Below are 20,784 nucleotides of genomic sequence, written 5' to 3'. Positions count from 1 at the left end.
GTTCAGGAGCAAGAGGAACTTTGGGGGAGGAGGTCAGCAGGGAAGAGAAAAGAGACTTGGGACTGGGGGAAAAGAATACAAGAGACCAAAAAAGATGGAAAGAGGATGATGAAGGATGATGCAGATGAAAGGAGCAAGGAATAGGGCAGGACTTGAAGCCCAGGGGCAGGAGAAAAACAGGCAGAGGAGAGCAGAGACAATAGAGGGAGTGAAAATCACCACAAAATGATGGGGGAAGAAGAATGTAATGGGCACACAGATGAATAAACACATTTAGGGCTAGTCTGTCCCTAGTCCCAATAGGATCACCCAGGGCAGTAAGGATTCCCCACTGCCTTGCACAGCCATGTGAGGCTGGTTTGGCTGGAGCCAGGCATGTGCTTCCTAGATTGAGCATGTGGGTACAGAGAGGGCTAATGAGATCTTTAGAACCTCTGCTGCAAGGAATGAAATGCAATTCCCCATTCTCACTCCTAGCTCTCTCCCCACTACAACCACTAAAATTATCATCAATGCCATAGTTAATGCTGACATAGTGTTTAAAGCCAGAAGGGACCATCAGACCATCTGGTCTGACCTCCTGCATAAAACAGGCCATTACATTTCACCCAGAAAGCCCTACATTGAGCCAAATAATTTAAATCAGACTAATGCCTTTCAGTCTTCAGGAGGACTCAGGGGCTGTTGTGTGCCACAGGTACAGAATAGGTGAGACTGAGGTGCCACCTATGCTTGAGGCCCCTGCAATGGCAGGAAATTAATTAGATGAGATATTGAATTGTTTAAGTTGTTTTAATTGACACTCGTATGAGATTAGTAGGGGACAGAAGGTTTCACATTGTATCAGGCTGTCTGCAGACTCAGGAAGGCAACACTGCATTGGTTTCATTTGATTCACCTTCAGAAGGCTTTCTTCATGACCATGAAGGTTAGAAACGTACTATCATTAAAAATGAAAGCTGAGATTCTGCACAATGAGAATGTGGCATGCTGGTCACACATACACAGCTAGTGGACTGGATCCAGCCACAGGCCCTGTGTTGGTCACCCCTTCTCTAGGCACAGGGTCTTCATGACAAATGTTATGCTATTATAATTAAATACAGAAGACAAAACACACCTTTGGCTTCCCATCTGCATTCCTGGCAAACAGTATTCGCTATTGTTTGCCTTCACTTTCCTTTTTAAAGTCGAGAGTTGCTAAAAATAAAAACCACTTCCTTTTACTAATCAGTACATTTTTAAAAAAGCTAACGAGGCAAAAAGTCTCTTGCTGAAAACATACATAATAAAGCAAATTAATCATCCTCCCAGCTATTGTCAGCTGACAGGACCATAGGAGTTCACAGCAGTGTTTGAGGGCAACCATCCAATTAGTACCCTTAACCTCTTGCTTATCCCCAGATTTGTCCCTCTGTACGTTTCTCCTCCGTCTCCTTTCTTCTTTCTCCTCTCTTCATACCATTTCTCTCCCCAAGTTCCTCCCTCCATTCTCTCACGAGGCCTGTCTACACTAGGGGAATTTTCTAACCAGTTTTGAAATTGGTTCAGCTAAACTGATTTTCAAGCCAATTAGAGCAATGGTGTAGAGTAGACCATGTTTCTGGCAGCCTGCCCTGCTTTTACTGAATCTCGAGGGCCTTGCAACTGGTTCATTAAAATGGGTCTACACTATGCCTCTTACTGGTTTTGCAGAACCAGTTTTAAAACCAGTTAGAAAAGTACCCCAGCATAGACAGACCCATATGCCCTCTCCCCTATTCATTCTCTCTCTCACACACACACACACACACAGAAAAGGAAGGAAAATATGGGGGCAGATGAATGTACGCGGTGGGAGGCTGTCTAGGAGCACAGAGGGGGAATGTGAAGGGAGCAGCAAACTGGGTGGGCAGGAAGGAAGATGGCAAGGGGCTGGCAGATTGTTGACATGGGAGTGGGGATAGAGAAGCAAAAATGGCAGTTCTCCTGCCCGGCGAGTTACGAGAAGGTAAGTGGAGTTTCTTCTCTGAGCACCCAGCGGCGAGGACTGCATTACTGTGAGGGCATCTGAGCTTGAAATTTGAACTGGAAATGATAAATCAATTGGGAGGAGGTGGCTTCCCCCTAAATGCTCAAACAGAAATCAGACAGGGAATAATGTACGCACATGTTTTTAATTCTCATGATTTTTGAATACTTGGGACTGGCAGTACTGGAGTTATGCGTATATGAATGGAGTATGGAGTATATGAATACACAGTTACGAGGATTTGGCATGGGGCTGCTAAACACAGTGTATATGATTTTGATTGGAAGCAAAGCTGAAATCAGTCATGCTTTAGCTTCTTTTTTCCCCTTTAAAACCCAGGAAATTACCATTTTTAAAATCCTTTCATTAACACAATGTTCAAGTTAACTTGTCCCCAGGCACATATGGGGTATATTCTGGATTGCTGATTATGCTTTTAAATAGCACCTTAACTTACAATACCTGTTCCTGCAAGAGCACCTTGCACTCCATGGCTTGTGCATTCAGGCTGACTCTGATTTAGAACATCAGCTCTTTGAGGCAATGTTTGTATAGAACTGAGCACACACCAAAAGTGCTCAGCTAAAAATAACAGACATTTTATTATTATTTTATATTTCAGCCAAAAAAGTCCAGTAAAAGAATATTCATAAGGTTGAAAGTGCTCACCAGTTAGGAAATGCCAGAATGAAGGTTATCTGTCCAATTCAGCCCCTTTGTACATAGGCATTATGCTACAGTTTTTAATCATATGATCACATACTATTTTTTCCGCAGGACCCTGGCCTCTGTTGGTGCACAGGATAAACCTTGCCCAAAAAACGCAGCCTTAGGCAGAGACACTCAGCATGGAAAATTTAAGCCTGTTAATGTTTGAGAAAGTCAAAAGCAACTGAAAACAGAGAGTCTTACAATGGGAAGTGTCAGATAACCTGAACTATCGGTGGTGGTACCAGCTCTGCCTAGAACTGCAGTAGCATGCAGAGGCCCCAATTAGGGTGACCAGATGTCCCGATTTTATAGGGACAGTCCCAATATTTGGGGCTTTGTTTTATATAGGTGCCTATTACCCCCCACCCCATGTCCCGATTTTTCACAGTGGCTGTCTGGTAACCCTAGCCCCAATCAGAGATAGGGACCCCATTGTACTAGGTGCTGCACAAATATGGAGTAAAGAACTGGGGCTAGATGTTTAAAGGAGTGAGGCATCTCACTCCTGTTGACTTCTGGGTGAATGACGAGACAAAACAGGTGATGTTATAACCATAGGCGTTGACTTTTAGTTTTGCTGGTGGGTGCCCCACATTGGCTCCGCCCCTCCCCCAAGGCCCCGTCCCCATTTAATGTCTTCCCCTCCCCCAAGACCCATTTTCCTGAGCGCCTCCCACCCGCCGCTCCCTCCTTTCTGCCTCCTCCTGCCTTAAGGGCAGTGGGGGGGGAGGGCGGGGAGGAGAGGGCAGAGAGCAGCGAGTGGCAGTGCAGCCCCACTGAACAACTGAAGGGTGGGGCAGCTCCACTGACTAGCTGCCCAGCAGATTGATTCAATTCTTCATTGATATCATCCCATTCTAAGACCCTGACCCTGCAAACCCTTCATGCCCAGAATCACTGTTGAGTGCTGTGGCAGCTCCATGACTGCAAGCCTGAGCGTGAAAGCTGAGCAGGACAGGCAGGCAGGATGCCATCCATGCTATAAAGCTTAGCTGGGCTTTGTCCCTGTCAGTGGACATCGCACCTCCCTCTAGGATTTGTGTGCAACCAGGTCCTGAGCTTCCATAGTATTTGGGGGTAGCGCAGATCCCAGTGGGGATGGGATAGCTTAGTGGTTTGAGCATTGGCCTGCTAAACCCAGGGTTGTGAGTTCAATCCTTGAAGGGTCCACTTAGGGATCTGGGGCAAAAATAAGTACTTGGTACTGCTAGTGAAGGCAGGGGGCTGGACTCGATGACCTTTCAGGGTCCCTTCCAGTTCTATGAGATAGGTATATCTCCATATATTAGGTGCATGATGGTCTTTGAGCCTTCATTGAGTGGAAGCTCTCTGCTCCCTCCCCCAGCTGCAGTAACACTACAGAGCAGGAAGAAGGGGCAGAGAGCATAATCATGGGCCCACATGCCACATTCCAGAGGGCTCTCTATTGCCAGGAAAAACACATTTCCAATTCCTTCTCTTTCTTCGTGGCAAAGCTGAGATTCCCACTCAGAGAAAAAGCTACAATTTAAAGTAACGGTATTAAGACTGGAGTTAGTGTTTGATCAAGATCAGGATCTCTAAACCAGGAAACAAACACACATTCTGGAACTTTATAGTGGCGCTCGTGCAAGCTTACAGTCATTTTACTGAAGCAAGTGCACATCTGCATTTTCTTTTAAAATATCGCTGCAGCCTTTTAAGAGAAGGGAGAGGGGGAATAATCTGATTTCTGGCAGCAGGGGATATTTCGCAAATCAGAGATACTTTGGCATCAAGCCGCTAACAAAGGCCGGCGCCTTTACTCACAAGCTTTGCTGCTGGGAGAGATCCACCCATCTCAAGTGGGATTAATTAAAACAGGCATGCATCATGCAAATAGTTTCTGTTGCCTCACAGAAATACTCAGGACACATAACCCAAACCAGCTTGAGAATCAGAGAGAAATACGGAAGAAAATTGTTTCCCCTCTTCCCTGCCCCTTTCCTTTCTCCATATGTTAAATGAGGAGCAATAAAAAAAACCACAGAGAGCTCATGGTTTCTGTAAGTTTGCAGCTGCTTTGATTAAATGCTAATAACGTGGAATAAAATTAGATTTTTTTTTAAAAGGCAGGGGTCATATCTTGCTAATGAGGTGGCAAATTCTCCAGTCAAAATATATGCACAGCCATACACTGAACAGGATGGTTTGAATCTTTCCCTTCAAAACAGTTTTGGTTATTGCTTTTTTAATCTGAAAGCTCAGCAGGAAAGAGAGTAAAATGCTCATGTTGTCTTGTTGTGTTAGAAGTTTCTGCTCCTGACAAACAGGGGTGGGGGAGGGGAGGCGTCTTTGGAAAGCCAAGAAGAACTTAAAAAATGTCTCTTTCCTCTCAGGAAGCTAAGCTACTTTCCTGGATATGATGGATCCTGACACTTTCAGGAATCACTGGAGAAAACAGTGGTAAAGCAGACAGAGCGGAGAGACTAGATATATAAAGAAGTAAAAGAGAAAGCTCGAGTTTCATCAAGAACTCTTCCTCAAGTCTTTCCCCACCTCCCACTTTAGTATCTGAGACCCCTTTTCTGAGTCAATTTACTACAATCCTGCTCAGGCTTTTATTAAAAACAGACCATGCGGAGCAGAAATTCCAAGTCTAAAACGGCACTTTTAATAGGCATAGAAGTCAGACACACTGTCCCTCTCAAAAAGAACAGGAGTACTTGTGGCACCTTAGAGACTAACAAATTTATTAGAGCATAATAAATATTAAATATCTAATATTTATTAAATAATAAATATTAGAGCTCTAATAAATTTGTTAGTCTCTAAGGTGCCACAAGTACTCCTGTTCTTTTTGCGGATACAGACTAACACGGCTGCTACTCTGAAACCTGTCCCTCTCAGGTGACTTCCCCCTCCAGCCCCTTCTCAGAAATTTCCTCTCGTTGAGTTTAGTCAGCAGGATAAACTTGATGTTTCAGCACAAATGTGAACTCTTCCACTTCATTCTTAAGCATATGTATGTGTTTTTACACCTAAGGGGTTCGCAGCTCGACCTACAGTGAACCATGACTCAGTCCGGAAGAAGTACTGCAGATTACATTTAACACAAATGCCATGAAGTCTTCCATACAGTTATATGGACAGTTAAGGTATTTTAACCACACTGACCTCCTTCCCCAGCATTTGTTTCCCATGCCAGCAAATGCATCCATAAACAGGCTATTGAAATGAGGCCTAATCAAGCTTCTTCTGTGAGGCAGGGGCTCCACCCAGCCTCCCAGTTTAGCAGTCACTGTTCTTTAAGTGGCTGATTCTTTTTCTCTCTCACTGAGATGAATCATCATCCCCTCTAAAGACAGATGCATTTTGTGATCCAACCAGAATGGATAACGTGAGCCACTACACTCAGACCTCTTCTCCATGAGCAGAGATATGATTCTTGTGTCTAATCTAGTCTCTACTTCTCTCTTTCACAGCTTTTGGCTGTACCCAACACCATGAGCAGCTGTTCTGACTTCAGTCAGACAATCGAGCATTTCTTTGGACCAATTCACTGCACACTGGTCTTTTAATCTTGGGTGAAAAGTTTCTAATTTCTGAGAAATAAGCTTTGTGATAAGAATGGACTTGTCAAACCCTGCCTTTGTCTCTCTGCACTGAAAGCACTGTATTGCTTTGTTAATTTTAGATATAAGGAATTGTGTTTCAATTTTCTACCCAATATAAAATATGTCGGTTATTCTATAGGACGAGAACCATACCCAGCATCAAGATTTATTCAATGTCTTACCTTGGAACACTGGGAGGAGCCCGCGTTGGCCGAGATGGAACCTGAGGTGGCGTCCCAAGGCCTTCACTGTTGTTAGGAAATGGAGGTAATGGTCCTGGACGGAATGGGACCGGTGGAGCCCCAGACAGAGGGCCTGGTGATGGGACTGCTGGAGCAGGTCCTCGGCCAGATAAAGGTCTGGTTGGGGGATTATTTAATGTAGGCCTTCTCTGAGTTGAAGGACTTGGAGGGGGTGATCTAGTGAACAATCAGAGATTAATGAAAATCTACATGGTCTTCAAAAATGGAAGCCAAATACTTTCTGAAACCTGTAACAATCTTGTAAACATTTTCCTCTGCTCTCATATTGTCTTGGTCCTGAAGAGTATAATTTAGGCAGCCCGCTATCTCACAGAGCTAGTATCGTATATTCTTGCAATGACAACACTCTCATTTTCCTTTGTTCTGGATGATGCCTTCCATGCTCCCATCCATTCCAAAGAATTGCTCAGAGATGCTTCCAAGTCTCAATATAATATCTACTCCCTCCCCCCCTCTACAAAATGTACACTCAACCCTTCACTATCACACCATCCCTAGAAAGTAAGCATTATTAAGGTCAGAATCAGGTGTACAATCACAAAGATAAATATAATGGTTTTAGTATTGTCAATATTCTAACACCAATTTGTTAGGTGGATTTAATAAGAAGGCCACTTTCTTTTCAAGGAAGCCATAGGTAAGGAACACTGAAATCTTACAGTGGCTTGAAAGAACCAAAAAGTGGACACAAAAATTGACTTAGGTTTCACAGAGGGGTGGGGTTGCCTGAGCTTGGGAAGAGAAGAGTTAAAAACCCTTAAAGAAACTGAGATGCTGTAGGGTGGCAGCATAAATGATTATATTATTTGAGCCATAGCAACCAAATGGAATATTAACTGAGTCACAAACAAAGTATACTAGATGGTATTCTCAAAGGCAGAAAAGAGATTACAAGCACCTTTCTTGATACATATACCTCTTCCATTTATCCACGTAATATGAACGTGTGGAAGAATTTGTAAAAAACTTGGACTATATACAGGCTGGATATCTTTTGGTGAAGGAGACACATACTACAGTAGCTCCATGGAAGACAATTCTAGATGATGAATCCCAAAGCTGCTTGACATATCCGAAAATGGATTGCCAGGTCCAACAGATTCATATACCAGAACCCTCTCCCCAAGAGATTTATAAGCACCCTTTTCTCCATGTCCCTTCTAGAACAAAACAGGACAGGAAATATCTGGAATGAAGGCTGGTGGCTTAACTGGTAGGACCTTCCACTGTGCAAAGACGAATTCTGAGCATACGGTTGTTAAAATTCAGCTCACCTGGGAGGTTTTTAGGATTACCCAGTACAAGAATTCCACCTGCACACTCCCATCCCTCAACAAGAGTTTTCTGATTCTCTCAAGAATTTCATTTGAGACATGGAGAAAGGCTTGCCAGAGAAGGTGGAGATGTAGCGGTGCTGAAGATCTAGCTCTTTGTCTTAATTTCCACTGCAAAACTGATCTGAAGATCCTTACCTGCGGGATTGCTGTAGCCAGGAATCATCAACTGGAGGTGGGGCAGGGATAGATACAGTGCTAGTGCTAATATCTCCAATGATTGCCAGTGCTTCTTTTAGGGCTTGGTACAGGCGAAGCCCCTCATCTCGCCTCTGAGCCTGTTCTGCTGACTCCTCCATCAAGGTGTTTTGGTCCTCAGAGGAATACAAGTGAGCCAGGAGCTCTGCATTTATGAATTCTTTTACCTAGAAAATCAGACAAAAAATGACCCCTGCTAACGGGCTGCAAATGGCAATAAGATATTGCATAAACACAGCTGAGGTCTTCAAATCAATGGACACGGCACAATCAAGTTCACCTGCCACCACTGGAATGCTGGCACTTCAATGAGAGTACACCAGATCCATAGAGAAGAAGAGAGAGCAAGAGAAATTGTGCCAGACAGACAGCACTGGGAACTGAAGTCCACTATTCAACCACTATGGTGCCAGTTGTGAAAGTGGCGTTAGTAGTTCATGCTAGTCTCTTGCCATTGGGCCTGAGGAAGAGGAGAGCTCCCAGAACTATACACCTACTAGCTAAACCAATGGTCACATTTTGAGGCCACAGGGATACTGGCCATTAGGAAAGATAGCTGAGTTTGTGGGAAGGGAGGAAACTTTTAGAATTCTGCTTGATAAACCTGGTAAAGTGCTTTGAGGTATAGAGTAGAAAAATGCTTTTTGTAAGTATTGTTGTTAATATGTAGATCTCTGTAGGATCTCCCTGGACTGAGAATACCCTTCGTATGCCACAGCAAGATATTCTCATGGCGTAACACTGCACAATGCATTGTGGGGTTCTTCTGCCTTCCTTTGAGGCATTAGACACCATTAGTGTCAAGTACTGATCTAAGCCTGTAAGGTGTCTCCTATATTTTTAACTCACTTCACACAGGCTGTTGAAGAGCTGTTAAGTGCTAAGAGCATTTTTGGCCCAATTCTGAACAGCTGATCTAGAGGTTAAAGGGCAGCCCATTACCAATCCCATAAGCCATCTAGTTCCCCGGGAATGGAATTTTTAAGGCACTATAAAATGTCTTTCAGAATTATTTTCTTAATACTAATTTCACCTACTGCACATCAAGTCTTTCATCTCCGACAGCTTTGTGGGACCCCGAATGCCCCCATATACACACACACACACATATCTTATAAACTGAATATATAATCTAATTTAATATACTGATTCCCTGCTATGCCTGCCCTGATTATAGAAACCTGGAGCACATTAAGACAGATACAGATCTAGAGGTATTTAAATAATTCTGTGGTAAATAGATTCAGAGACCAGTTGTTGATCTATTAAATCCTTGCATTGGAGGATTTTTTTTAAAACTCTTCTGATCTATTTCTCATCTGTTTTTCACTCTGTAAAGATTATTTGAGCTTGAGATACTAACAGTAACACATTCCTGAACATCTGATTTCATAAGTACAACCTCCGATTGCAGAGGGGTTTGCACTAGCTTAATTACATTGTTTTAAAAACTAATTATTTTTTTATTACAAAACTAATTATTATTGGGACCATTTGTGTGTAGACAAGGCCTGAGACAGTGGCCAAGTTGAACTGGTGTTGGGATCCTCCAGTGCCTTCTGACAGTGAAAAGCAGGGGGGCTTTCCAGAAAAACAGGCACATGGTCACTGGACGCTACGGTTGTTTCCCATTCATGTTCAAGAGGAGATATATGAATTCTTACCAACGTCTGCAAATTTTTCCCATGAATCTCACAGTGTTTTTCAGCGGATGGTACTGATCAAATGCCAGAATACACCATTTTCCTTACTGCCAGAAGCTCCACATTAAAAACAGATATCTTAGTTAAACAGCATCAAATTATACTTGATTAAATGAAAATTTTAATGGCATCACTTAAAAAAAATCCTTAAATTAGATTAAGGGCAGAGCTGATCGTAAAGGAATTGTTAAACCACAAATATCTGTTTGAACAACATCAGCCTGCAACTATTATCATGGTAGATCCCTGTCTACTGCTAGCACAGATCTCCATGCATGCTCACTGAACCCCAGTGTAAGGTCAGCACTGGAGCTGTTATGAGGCTAGCCTACCTCCCCACCTGATGCATTTGATCACAGACCAACTCTCCAAGCTGAAGATGGGCCCTCTGTACATACAGCTTTCTCCAGGCTTGTGGGAACTGATACTTTAGCCCCTTCCAGGATATAAACACAACATTACACAAACTGTTTAAGATATGCCCCCAAACAGGGCTCAAACCTGGAATGTTCAAAATCACCGTAGGCATCTTAATACCCCAGTATCCCAGATCCTGCCTCATCAGAGATCTTACAGGGAGGGACAAGAATTCAGAGCGGAGTTCTGTATTTGGGTGAAGGATAGCACAAGGCAGCCCAGAGAGCAGCTTGAAGTGTCGCTCTCACAGCTGGGGCTAAAGGAGCATGCGTGGAAATCTCAACGAGCAGCAGGCAGGGCTACTGCTACCATGGGATCAAATATGCAGTCATTTCCATATCATTAAAAGATCTGTATTAAAGTTTAAATTGGAGTTAATCCACCAAACTGAACCTACCTTTTCCAAGATCACCCACTATTTGCATCTTCCAATACCTCAGCACCAGGAGGTATATTAGTAGGGCTCTGCACGGATACAAAATTTGTATCTGCATCTGATCCGAGATCCGCAAAAATGGTCCGCAGATATAAAATGGATATCTGCAGATTTGCAGGGCTCTACGTATTAGTAACATTTCCGCTTTGAATTCTGAACATGTGTTTCATTTAGGTGTGTTTGACTCTTTAATAATAACTTGATGCAGGTTTTTTGTGGTAAATTTCCTTTTCTTTTAAAGTAACCAACATTCACCCTAATTAGCAGTTGATTTGGAGTGTAGCGACATACATTCAAGACATAGACATATACAAGACATGCTGTAGGACAGCATTCATTTATTTTCTCTACAATAAATTTGAATCCAGTACTTCACTCTGAATTGTAAGCACCACTTAAAGATCCCACCAACTGGTGAGGAAGTTCTACAAATATTCATCAGGTTGCAATTGCTATGGAAACCACTTCCTTGCGATCAATTTGTTTCTAGAGTTCTGCAGGCAACACTCTGGGGCACTATATATTGAAAAGAATAATTAAAAGGGGTTTAATTTCATTTCTCTCTCAGTGGATGGGTTGGGATTCTAAAGATCTCCAGACAACGCAAACTGACGAAAAGGACTCAGCTTCCAATGCGGCTCCCCTACTTCCCATTTCTTTGCATGACGTTTTGGCTTGCTAAGCAAAAAGTTATTCTTTTCTCTGTTTAACAGTGTCAATATTTAAAAAAAAGTAACATCTTCACTGATTTTTCAACATTTTTCAGTTCAAGCCTCCTGGAAATAAATGCATTAACATTTAATTCTCAAGTCTTCACACTTTCTTTTGAAAAGCTTTGATTCTTTGGCATAATTTTAAGTTAAAAGATTGGACTCAGGGTTTCTGCTAGCACTGGTGCACTCAAACCCAGAGTGTGTACTCTGACTGAGAGGTGAGTTTAGAGCTAGATGGTGTCAAAAATGTGCTGTTTCTTTGTGCCACTGTCACCTGGCATGCCTTAATAGTAAGACAGCCGCACAGTTTCAATGTACAAAGCCTTACAGCACTGTGCTTCTGAAGCAAAGCATTTCAACTTCTTAAACAATTCCATATGGGGACATGAGTGGCAGAAAATGTAATGTAAACTTTCCAAAGGAACTGTTCACTAAATTCTGCACTTTCTGAAAGAGAGCTGGAGCAATATCCCTTTCAAAAAGCAATGGAGTTCCCCTTAAGTCTATAAAGCAAGGTCCCAGCTGTGCTCTGGAGGGAGCGGAGAGAATTACTCCACATACACACTTCCTGAATTCTAGATTTGTGCTAATTTTGGAAAAATGTGGAAGTTCCATTTGTTTTCACACTCTTTTGTAAAGGCCTCAGTGAATCTTCCCTCCCAGGATTCTAACATAATTCAAAGATTGGCTTCATTAGCCCAAGAGAAGTTAAGGGAAGCCTGGTTGGTCTTCCCCTCTGTGTGAAGATCTTGTTCGTTCCGTACTAACTAGTGGACTGCATTCAAGCTACTATGCCAGCCACCCAGATCTCAGGTGCAATGTAATTCCCAAAGACCTCCCGGGATACATCAGCCTCCGAAAATAAAAGGTGACTTTGTGAACTCACATGTAAATGCTACATTTTAGACAGATTTGCTTTTTATTGTATTCTATTTATTACAACTTGATTTTTTGTTGACTTAACAGATCATAAAGAAGGTCCTATCAGTGCCTGAAAGGAAGTGCTATTTCCCGTAGTGATTTAATACAAATACAGCAGTAGTGGCACTAGTACAAAGAGTAGCACAGACTGGATCCCAATCAGGACTCTATCAGGAAGTGAAGGTCTTCTAGGTCCTCAAGCAATAGGCTAGCAACGCTAAAGCAAAGCTACTTTTAAATCAGATGATCTAGGGGGTAGACAGATACACACATTTCCTCTAATACTCTAAACCAGTGGTTCTCAAACTTATTTGATTGGGACCCCCCCCTTTGTGCCTGTAGTCGTTTACTCCCCCACAAGTACATATACCGCCACCCAGCTCTGAAGGCAGAGCGGAGAGCAGCGGCTGCTGGCCGGGCACCCAGCTCTGAAGGCAGAGTGGAGAACAGTGGCTGCTGGCCGGGCACCCAGCTCTGAAGGCAGCACCGTGCCAGCAGCAGCAGCACAGAAATAAAGGTGGCAATGTGACAAGTGATATTTATCAATATCACCTCTTTTCACACGGACTTAGTGCCCCATTGCCACCTTACTTCTGCGCTGCTGTTGCCACCCTGGGCTGATAGCCAGAGCCCCGCCTCCTCCAGGTGAGGGATTGGAGAGGTGGGGGAGGAGGAGAGCCCGAGCGTAGGTGGTGGGGCTTCAGCCGACCCCTTTATCCCCGCCTCCTGGGTGTGCATGGCCCTTTTGCATGAGCCCCAGTCACCCAGGGCTGACAGCCAGAGCAGTTAAAAATAAAAGAAAAAGAAAAGCACACATCTTGCATCTCCTTTGACACATTCCCGCACCTCCCTTGGGAGGCCCGCCCCATAGTTTGAGAACCACTGCTCTAAACAAAGTGTTCAAAGAACCCCTAGAATTGTTTTTTTAAAAGATGATCTGCAAATGTAAGGAACCCAAACAAAATACTAGTACAGTATGAACTGCTATCCCCCGAAAAAAACATGCAACAAGGACATTCAAGGCCTTTGGTCATTTAAGGACTACAGGTCAGTGCAATACAGGTCTGCTGCACATCGTCAGCTGCTGTCTAGGTGGAATTCCCAGCTTGTACTCAGCAGGAGGCATTACAAACACACCACTGAAGGACAAGTATGACTGGGTCTGGAGTGTGCTTTTAAACAATACTGTTGATGCCAACTAGGACTAACCTGAACTCAGCCTTACATTAAAAATACTATAGTATTCTACAGTAAGCACTGCAGCTGCTCTAGAAGCTGCAGAGCATTGGACTTTTTGCTGCAGAAAATTCCAGTGTTTTGTTTTAATAAGGGCAGAACTATTACTCATGTTTGCAATGTGTGATATTCTATATGCTTGTTGTCTTCTCTTCACCGTACGACAGTGCTGCTCTATTTTAAAAACGAGTCTGTTCTTTAAGAGTTGAAGATAAAACTAAACATTTGAAAATGATTGAGAAAGTAAGGTTGTTACTTACGTTGTTGATCATAAGGTGCATGACTGTTTTTGGTATCAGATCACGAATACACTTATTGATAATAGACATGTAGGAGTCCACAAGGTTGCGAATAGTCTCCACCTGCCTCTCCAGTTGGGGGTCCATGGAGAAATTGTCTGCCTGGCTGTTCTCATCGTTTTCCATCTACACAGAAGCAGAATGAAACATAAACCTCTTTCCATGCTATTTACCCATTCAAAGTTGGAACAGGAGGGCCAAGAAAGCTGCGCTTACAGAATAGTAATACAGCAACACATTTCTTTGATACCAGCATGTTTAGAGCTTTAATCATTAGGCATCAAGCTGTCTTACATTAGTACTTAGCAGCAGGAAATCTGGATTCCTGGCAGTTAGGGGTTAATGGAAGATCCAATGTGAGTCCATTTTCAGAGGAAATGTTACACGTTTCCACACAAACTCACATTTTTAGATCAAAGCTGGGTTCAAAACAGTAAAGAACTGAGGAGGTGAATGAAACCCTCAGAAATTCCCTCAACTCATTGCAATACTTACTAACAGAGAGTGTAACTACCGTATTCAGCCTGCCAATTGTCTCCTGACTCACTCATGAAAGCAGCACTACAAACTCTGATTTTGTAATCTCCGGTCCTCTGGGTAAATTCTAGCCTTGCTACTGAGAACTGACTCAGTTGTGACAAATCCAGAAACTCAGCCACAGACTTGTTAAATGAGACGTAACACATCTAACAACAGATGACTTAGGGATGACAACACTCCGGTTTCAGCAGGGCCGCCCAGAGGGGGGGGCAAGTGGGGCAATTTGCCCCAGGCCCCACAGGGGCCCCCACGAGAATATAGTATTCTATGGTATTGCAACTTTTTTTTAATGGAAGGGGCCCCCGAAATTGCTTTGCCCCAGGCCCCCTGAATCCTCTGGGCGGCCCTGGGTTTCAGTACTTCAAGGCTTTGCACATGAGGCCTTTCTTCCGCTGGATTGGAATAGCTTCTTTGTATGTAAACAATTGACCTGAAATAGCAGATTTGTGTTTACCATTGAAATTAACTGGAAGCTAATGGTATGCACTTCATTTCAGTTTGGACTGTTTAAAAACAAGAAAACTACTGTACATTGATCTTGTAGGCAAAAAATAAACTGCTTCCGCAGGCTTAAATAAGCCAAACAAACTGAATTTCAAGTGGAAAAGCATGGGGAATAATGGTTTCTTTCCCCACCCCAAGAGAAAATATTTCTCTGCAGAAACTCAGAAAGAGAATTTAAGCTGTTCTGGTTTCAACAACAAAAACTAAAATCTGGTCCATTTGCAGCTATAGCTACTGCACAAAAGAAAACAGAAGTTATATGACCAAGTGTGAATAATGTGCTATGAACAAAATCTAGTTGAAGTAAGTAGCTATCTACCAGCCATACTTGTCAGCATCAGCAGCTACTACATTATTAATATAATGTTAAGATAAGATTTTCACGTAACTAGTGGCTTCAAGCGTTCAACTTGAGACACCCTCAAGGGGCCTGATTTTCAGGAGGATGGATGCTCAGCACTTTGAGATTCTGAAAATCACACTTCAAGGAATGCCAAGTGGGGCACCCCAGAACTGAGATGCTAAAAATCCTTAGTCATTTGGGAAAATCTTGGCCTTCAGTGCTTTTGCTATACAGCCTCCCACCTCCCTGTAAAACACAATTTCTGCAAATTCTACAGCGGTGCCTAAGTCTTACACTGGGATGAATTTTATGCCAGTGGACTATATTCACTAAATGCAAATACATTACAATGAGAATTAAACACAAAAAGGTATTACTGTATATTATTTATTAGTAGTATTATTATAGCGCCAAGAGTCCCAGTCATGGACCAGCGCCCCATTATGCTAGGTGCTGTCCAGACCTGGAACAGAAAGATAGTCCCTGCCCCAAAGAGCTGACAATCTAATCACCAGGAGGTAAAACCCACACCAAGCAACAAGCCATTCTTACTCCAAAACCAAGACATGCTCCCAACATGACCTCTTAACAAAATGTGTCTGTTTTGGCCTATTTGGTACTAGAAGGTAAATCATTCGGAATATCAGGGGGTAGCTGTGTTAGTCTGAATCCACAAAAACAACAAAATCTGGTGGCACCTTAAAGACTAACCGATTTATTTGGGCATAAATATGAAAGCTTATGCCCAAATAAATCTGTTAGTCTTTAAGGTGCCACCGGACTCCTCGTTTTCATTCAGAATAGCATTTCACATTTACTGCTTACAAACCAAAGCCTGATCCAACCAACACCGAAAAGCAACCGGGAGTAGTTTTAACTTCTTGTAGCTGAGCCGAAGAACAAGGTCTAATATACCATTTAAAAACTAAATACTCCTTGAATTTTGTTGCCCTTAATATGACAGATTATAACAGGTTAGACATTTTTAATTAGAACAAAAGTAATGGGAAAAACAACTAATCTAATGGCTTTAAAAATAATTAGCAAAGTTTCCTAAAAATTTGGAGAGGGCCGATGGAACTCAAGCACTGTAACTGATGAAACCCAAGATGAAGTTCTGTTTTGGATTCTGTAACACCAGTAGAGACACTAACATGCAAACCTTAATCATTCTGCTAATGGACTACATATGGTGGAGAGTCACAGAATTCAGATCGAATATTTTTTTTCTTTTCCTCCCTGGGTTTGGAAAGAAACAAGCAGTAATTTCCCCTTCTAAAATACCCAAGATAAATGGAAAAGCATACATCTATGGAATTTTTCTTTGAGCAAAGTAATTGCAGACATAAAATGCCGTTTTCCCAGTACCCCCAGATCTAGCTGGAATTTTCTATCACCTCCTCCACGCTGTCTATATAACAGAGTGTATGTCTATGTATTTTTTTTCCTGTTTAAATTACAGGATTGCAATAAGATTCTTTGCTGGCTAAGCAGCGAAGTGACAGATGTTTATCATTATCCTCATCAAGGGAATGTAAAATAAAAATAGTAATTTGTCTCTGATCTTGAAGGCAAAGGGTAATAGTCTGCAAACATTTAACCTTTTATGTGCAGGTTCAGTGGTGATGTTTACAAAATGTGAATATCGCAGGAATCAATATCCTTTTTGAAAAGGTAACAGATTAGACTTTATACTGCTGATCTATTTTTCTATATCAATTTTTGGAAAGTTTAAAGCAATTTTTAAAAAAGGTTTCCACTAATAATATTCTCAACAGTTTACTGTCTTTTTACTTTAAGTTCATACTAAAATTATAATCTGTTTGGGGCAGGGACCTTCTCTTTGTTCTGTGTTTGTACAGCACCCAGCACAGTGGGTCCTGGTTTGTGACTCAGGCTCCTGGGTACTAGCGCAATACAAATAATAAATAATAATAATAATTATTTTTAAAAAGCTCTGAAAGTTATTAGGCTTTTCCCTTTCAATTGACTCAAACTGTCTCATGCCCAAATTAACCAATAAGGATTAAGCTGCTTGGTAAAACTAGATTTCATAACAAATCCAGAAGTGTGTTATACCACAGTCCCTGTTACATTTACATTTCATTATTGTAAAACTGCAGACCATACCACTGAACCACATTAAAATCCTAGCGTTATATTAATGCACAGACACCTCAATTTAGGCCAGGGCAGTCCCTAGCCATTTTGGTGCCCTCCGCAGCCCCTCCGTGGGGGGCTGTGTGGGGCCCCAGGCCTCCATGGGGGGGGGAGCAGGAGCAGGCTTGGGGGGCAGGGGGAAACCGCTCCCCAGCACGAGCTGGCGGAGCGGAGCGGGTTGGGGCAGGATTACTCCACTTCCTGCCACCTGGGGAATGGAGTGACCTGGCCCCAGCCCACTCTGCTCTGCTCCCCTGGCTCAGAGCCTTGGGGGACAGGAGGAACCGCCCCCCAGCACTCACCGGCGGCACAGCTGGGAGCTGGCAGTGCGGAGCAGGCGGGGGCCGGGTCGCTCCACTTACCACCGCCGGTGAGTGCAGGGTGCCCGACCCCTGCTGCAGTCCTCAGGGGAAGGGCTGGAGTGGGGACGGGGCTGGGGCAGAGCAGGGGCAGGAGAGGTAGGGCTTGGGTGGGGGCCATGGGGAAGAGGCGGAGCAGGAGCTGGAGCAGCATGTAGCTGCCTAGGGCACCAGGAAATTTGGTGCCCCAAATTTCCTGGTGCCCTACGCAGCTGCGTACTTTGCGCATGGGTAGGGACAGCCCTGATTGAGGCATAGCGTAACGACGACAGACCCCGGTCGTTGTCGGGCAGGATCAAACCTGGGACCTTGGGAGCTTAATGCATGAGCCTCTACCACATGAACTAAAAGCCAACTGTCTGTTAGCTAAGGCTGTAGAGACTCATTTTATGTCTCTCTTAAAGTGGTCTCGGTGCCACTATATGGGACAGAACACCACACCCAGAAGGTGTCTGGGTTACAATAGCATCTTCTGAATGGGCTCTATTATACCTTTAAATAGGAATATGCTGTTGAAGTCTCTTGCAGAGAATAGGACAAGACAAACTAATGCAAAAAGTCACGTCTGTTCAGTGGTGCTGGAACTAGTGGTGCTGCTGCACTCCCTGGCTTGAAGTAGTAATAACAAGCACCAAATACATGGTTCCCATCATCAGCACCCCAACTATAAAAATTGTCCCTGCACCCCTGAGACTGATTGTCTCTCTGTGACCATAATTAAATAATCTTAAAGGCAGAAGCTGAACATTTCAAGCCATTGTCCCACTTTTAAATAGTCATATTTGTCAGTGGCTTTCACCTGCTAAGAGCCTTCTCCACCGCTTCAGCTGAGAGATCATGAAGCTCAGTGGTTGGAATAGCAAAACAGTGATCAGGATGGTACTTGACGACCAATAGCTTTGTTATAAATAGAATTACTAAATTAGTGGCTGAAGAGAACACAGAAGATGTTTTGTATCTAGAGAGGGAAAGATTTTATGGTGTCTCACAGACTCTTACTGCAGAATTCTTTCCAAATGACCTGGAACATGGGACTGAAAACTAGCTGGAACGCCAGAAATAAAGAGCAACCATAATCCAGCCTTGCAAATTTCCATTGGCATATTCACCTGGCGCATGTAAATTGTTCAGCTGGCTGGGCGCCCTGACTCTGGCAGTCATATGACTGCTGCTACCCTCTTCAAAAATTATTTGGAGCTACCTCGGAGCAGCACCTTTGATCAATGTTCCTCCCACCATTTTATCTCACCATGTAGAGGAAGGCAGAGGAAAGAATGTGAGGAGGTTTCAGGCCAACAAAGCTGCTCAAGAAGGAAGTCTAAGAAGCCAGGAAACAACCTTCTCTGCCTCCCCTCCAGTCCCGGGAAGAGGAAGAAGGCAATGAGGATCCTTTCCGTGCCTCTAACTCCCCTAGCCAGCAGACACGGCAGCTCATTCCCTCTTCGCACACTAGAGGAACAGTATATGTTCTCCTCTCCCCTTCCTCCCCACAACCAGAAGCACATGCCCTCTGCCCTGCCTTAGCAAGGGCAAGCTAGTAGAGTTCATTTTCTGAGTTGCTTGTTAATATTAGTTGGTGGTGGTGGTGGGGGGGGGGGTTGGTTTATTTTTACACAGTTTTACAAGGATGCAATAAGTGGCAATGTGTGGATGTAGGGTAGATGTCTACTGGGTTGCTACAATTTATCTATCGTATGTATGCTCTAATTTAATATCTTCATTAATGGCCTGGAAGAGGAATACTAATTACAAAATCTGACAATTAATCTGGGAGGTGCTGCCAACACCAGGAAGGATAAAGAGATAATTAAGAAGGATCTAGAGAGCAGAGAAATAGGCTAAGACAGTGGTTTTCAACCTGGGGTCCGCAGACTATGTCTAAGATTTCCAAAGGGGTCCGCACCTCCATTCAAAAATGTTTAGGAGTCCGCAAATGAAAAAATGTTGAAAACCACAGGGCTAAGAGAACGAGATTCATCTTGGAAAAATGAAAACTAGTACATCTGGGAGAAAATAACTCAAAGTGCAGTGTAGCGGGGCAGTAACCCTGCTCCTGCCCTGAAGGGCTTAAAACAGCCCTGTGAGAGGGCTGTGGTGGGAAACCAGTAAGCCTGGGCTGATTGGGGAAGCAGCCGCAGCTGGGCCACGCCCCGATCAGGCCGCAGCTGGCCCTATAAAGGGACTGCTAGGCTGGAGCTCAGGCAGAGACTCTCTCTAGATGCTGAGAGGGATGGGCCAGGCAGCTGAGCAGGGTACCTAAAGTGGAGCAGGGCTGGGGAAAGGACAGAGGAGCTGGGGAGGTCCAGCCTGGAAAACCTCCAGGCTGCAAAGGGCCAAGAAGGGTACTGGGGTTACAGAGGGGCAGCCCAAGGGTAGGCAGAGGCAGCTGGTCCAAACCCTCCTTGCTGATGATGAGTGGCAATTACACTGCAGTCCGCCCCAGTGAGCGGGGTCTAGATGGTGACTGGCAGTAGTCAAGACTGAGGCGAGGTGGGGATAGGGGGTTGGGGGTTCCCCAGGGAGGGGAGACCCAGCGAGACTGTGGGGTACTGCATGGGGCGGAACCCTGAGGTAAGGGGCACCGGGGTCCGGGAAGGACACCTGAGCCAGCAGCAAGCAGGACACCGGCCTGCAGAGGGCGCTTCTGAATGAAAAGAGCTAATTCCCTGGATGACCATCATGAGGCACCGCCGGGTGAGTCATCGCCCCGTTATATGCAGCTGTTCAACAGTGGGGAAAACCTTAAAGCCTTAGCAGTGAGAGCAGATACTTTGAAAGGTAACATGGCAGCCAGAGGGCTGTTACACTTCAATCACACATTCATCATGCCACCGAGCAGAGGCGACAATCCTTCCCTACTCCACTGTCCCCTCATTTGTAGGAAGATACTACTACTTATGTACTTTACAAAAGGGTGGGGAGTCTTAATTGATTAACGTTCATAAAGTGCTCTAAGATGCTTGGATGAAAGCTGCTAATGAAATGAATAATATGATTTAGTCTTACTAATGCACCCACACTTGAAATAGTGGATTCAGACATCCTCTGTATCAGGAAGTTT

General features: G+C 43.8%; 1 protein-coding gene across 1 annotated transcript in view; it reads right to left on the bottom strand.

Moving 5' to 3' along the window:
* The window catches only part of DNM3 (dynamin 3), a 353,245-nt gene that overhangs the window by 10,527 nt on the left and 321,934 nt on the right, over positions 1-20,784 (bottom strand). Inside the window, exons 19-21 of the mRNA XM_065408897.1 lie at positions 13,779-13,943; positions 8,033-8,259; positions 6,480-6,716 (exon numbers count right to left, since the gene is read on the bottom strand). Coding sequence (XP_065264969.1) covers positions 6,480-6,716; positions 8,033-8,259; positions 13,779-13,943 — 629 coding nt within the window. The remainder of the gene's footprint in view (positions 1-6,479; positions 6,717-8,032; positions 8,260-13,778; positions 13,944-20,784) is intronic.

This window comes from Emys orbicularis, chromosome 8 (assembly GCF_028017835.1).
Source record: "Emys orbicularis isolate rEmyOrb1 chromosome 8, rEmyOrb1.hap1, whole genome shotgun sequence".
Taxonomy (NCBI): Eukaryota; Metazoa; Chordata; order Testudines; family Emydidae; genus Emys; species Emys orbicularis.
The sequence above is the reverse complement of the archived record's forward strand: the minus strand, read 5'-3'. Positions and strand labels throughout refer to the sequence as shown.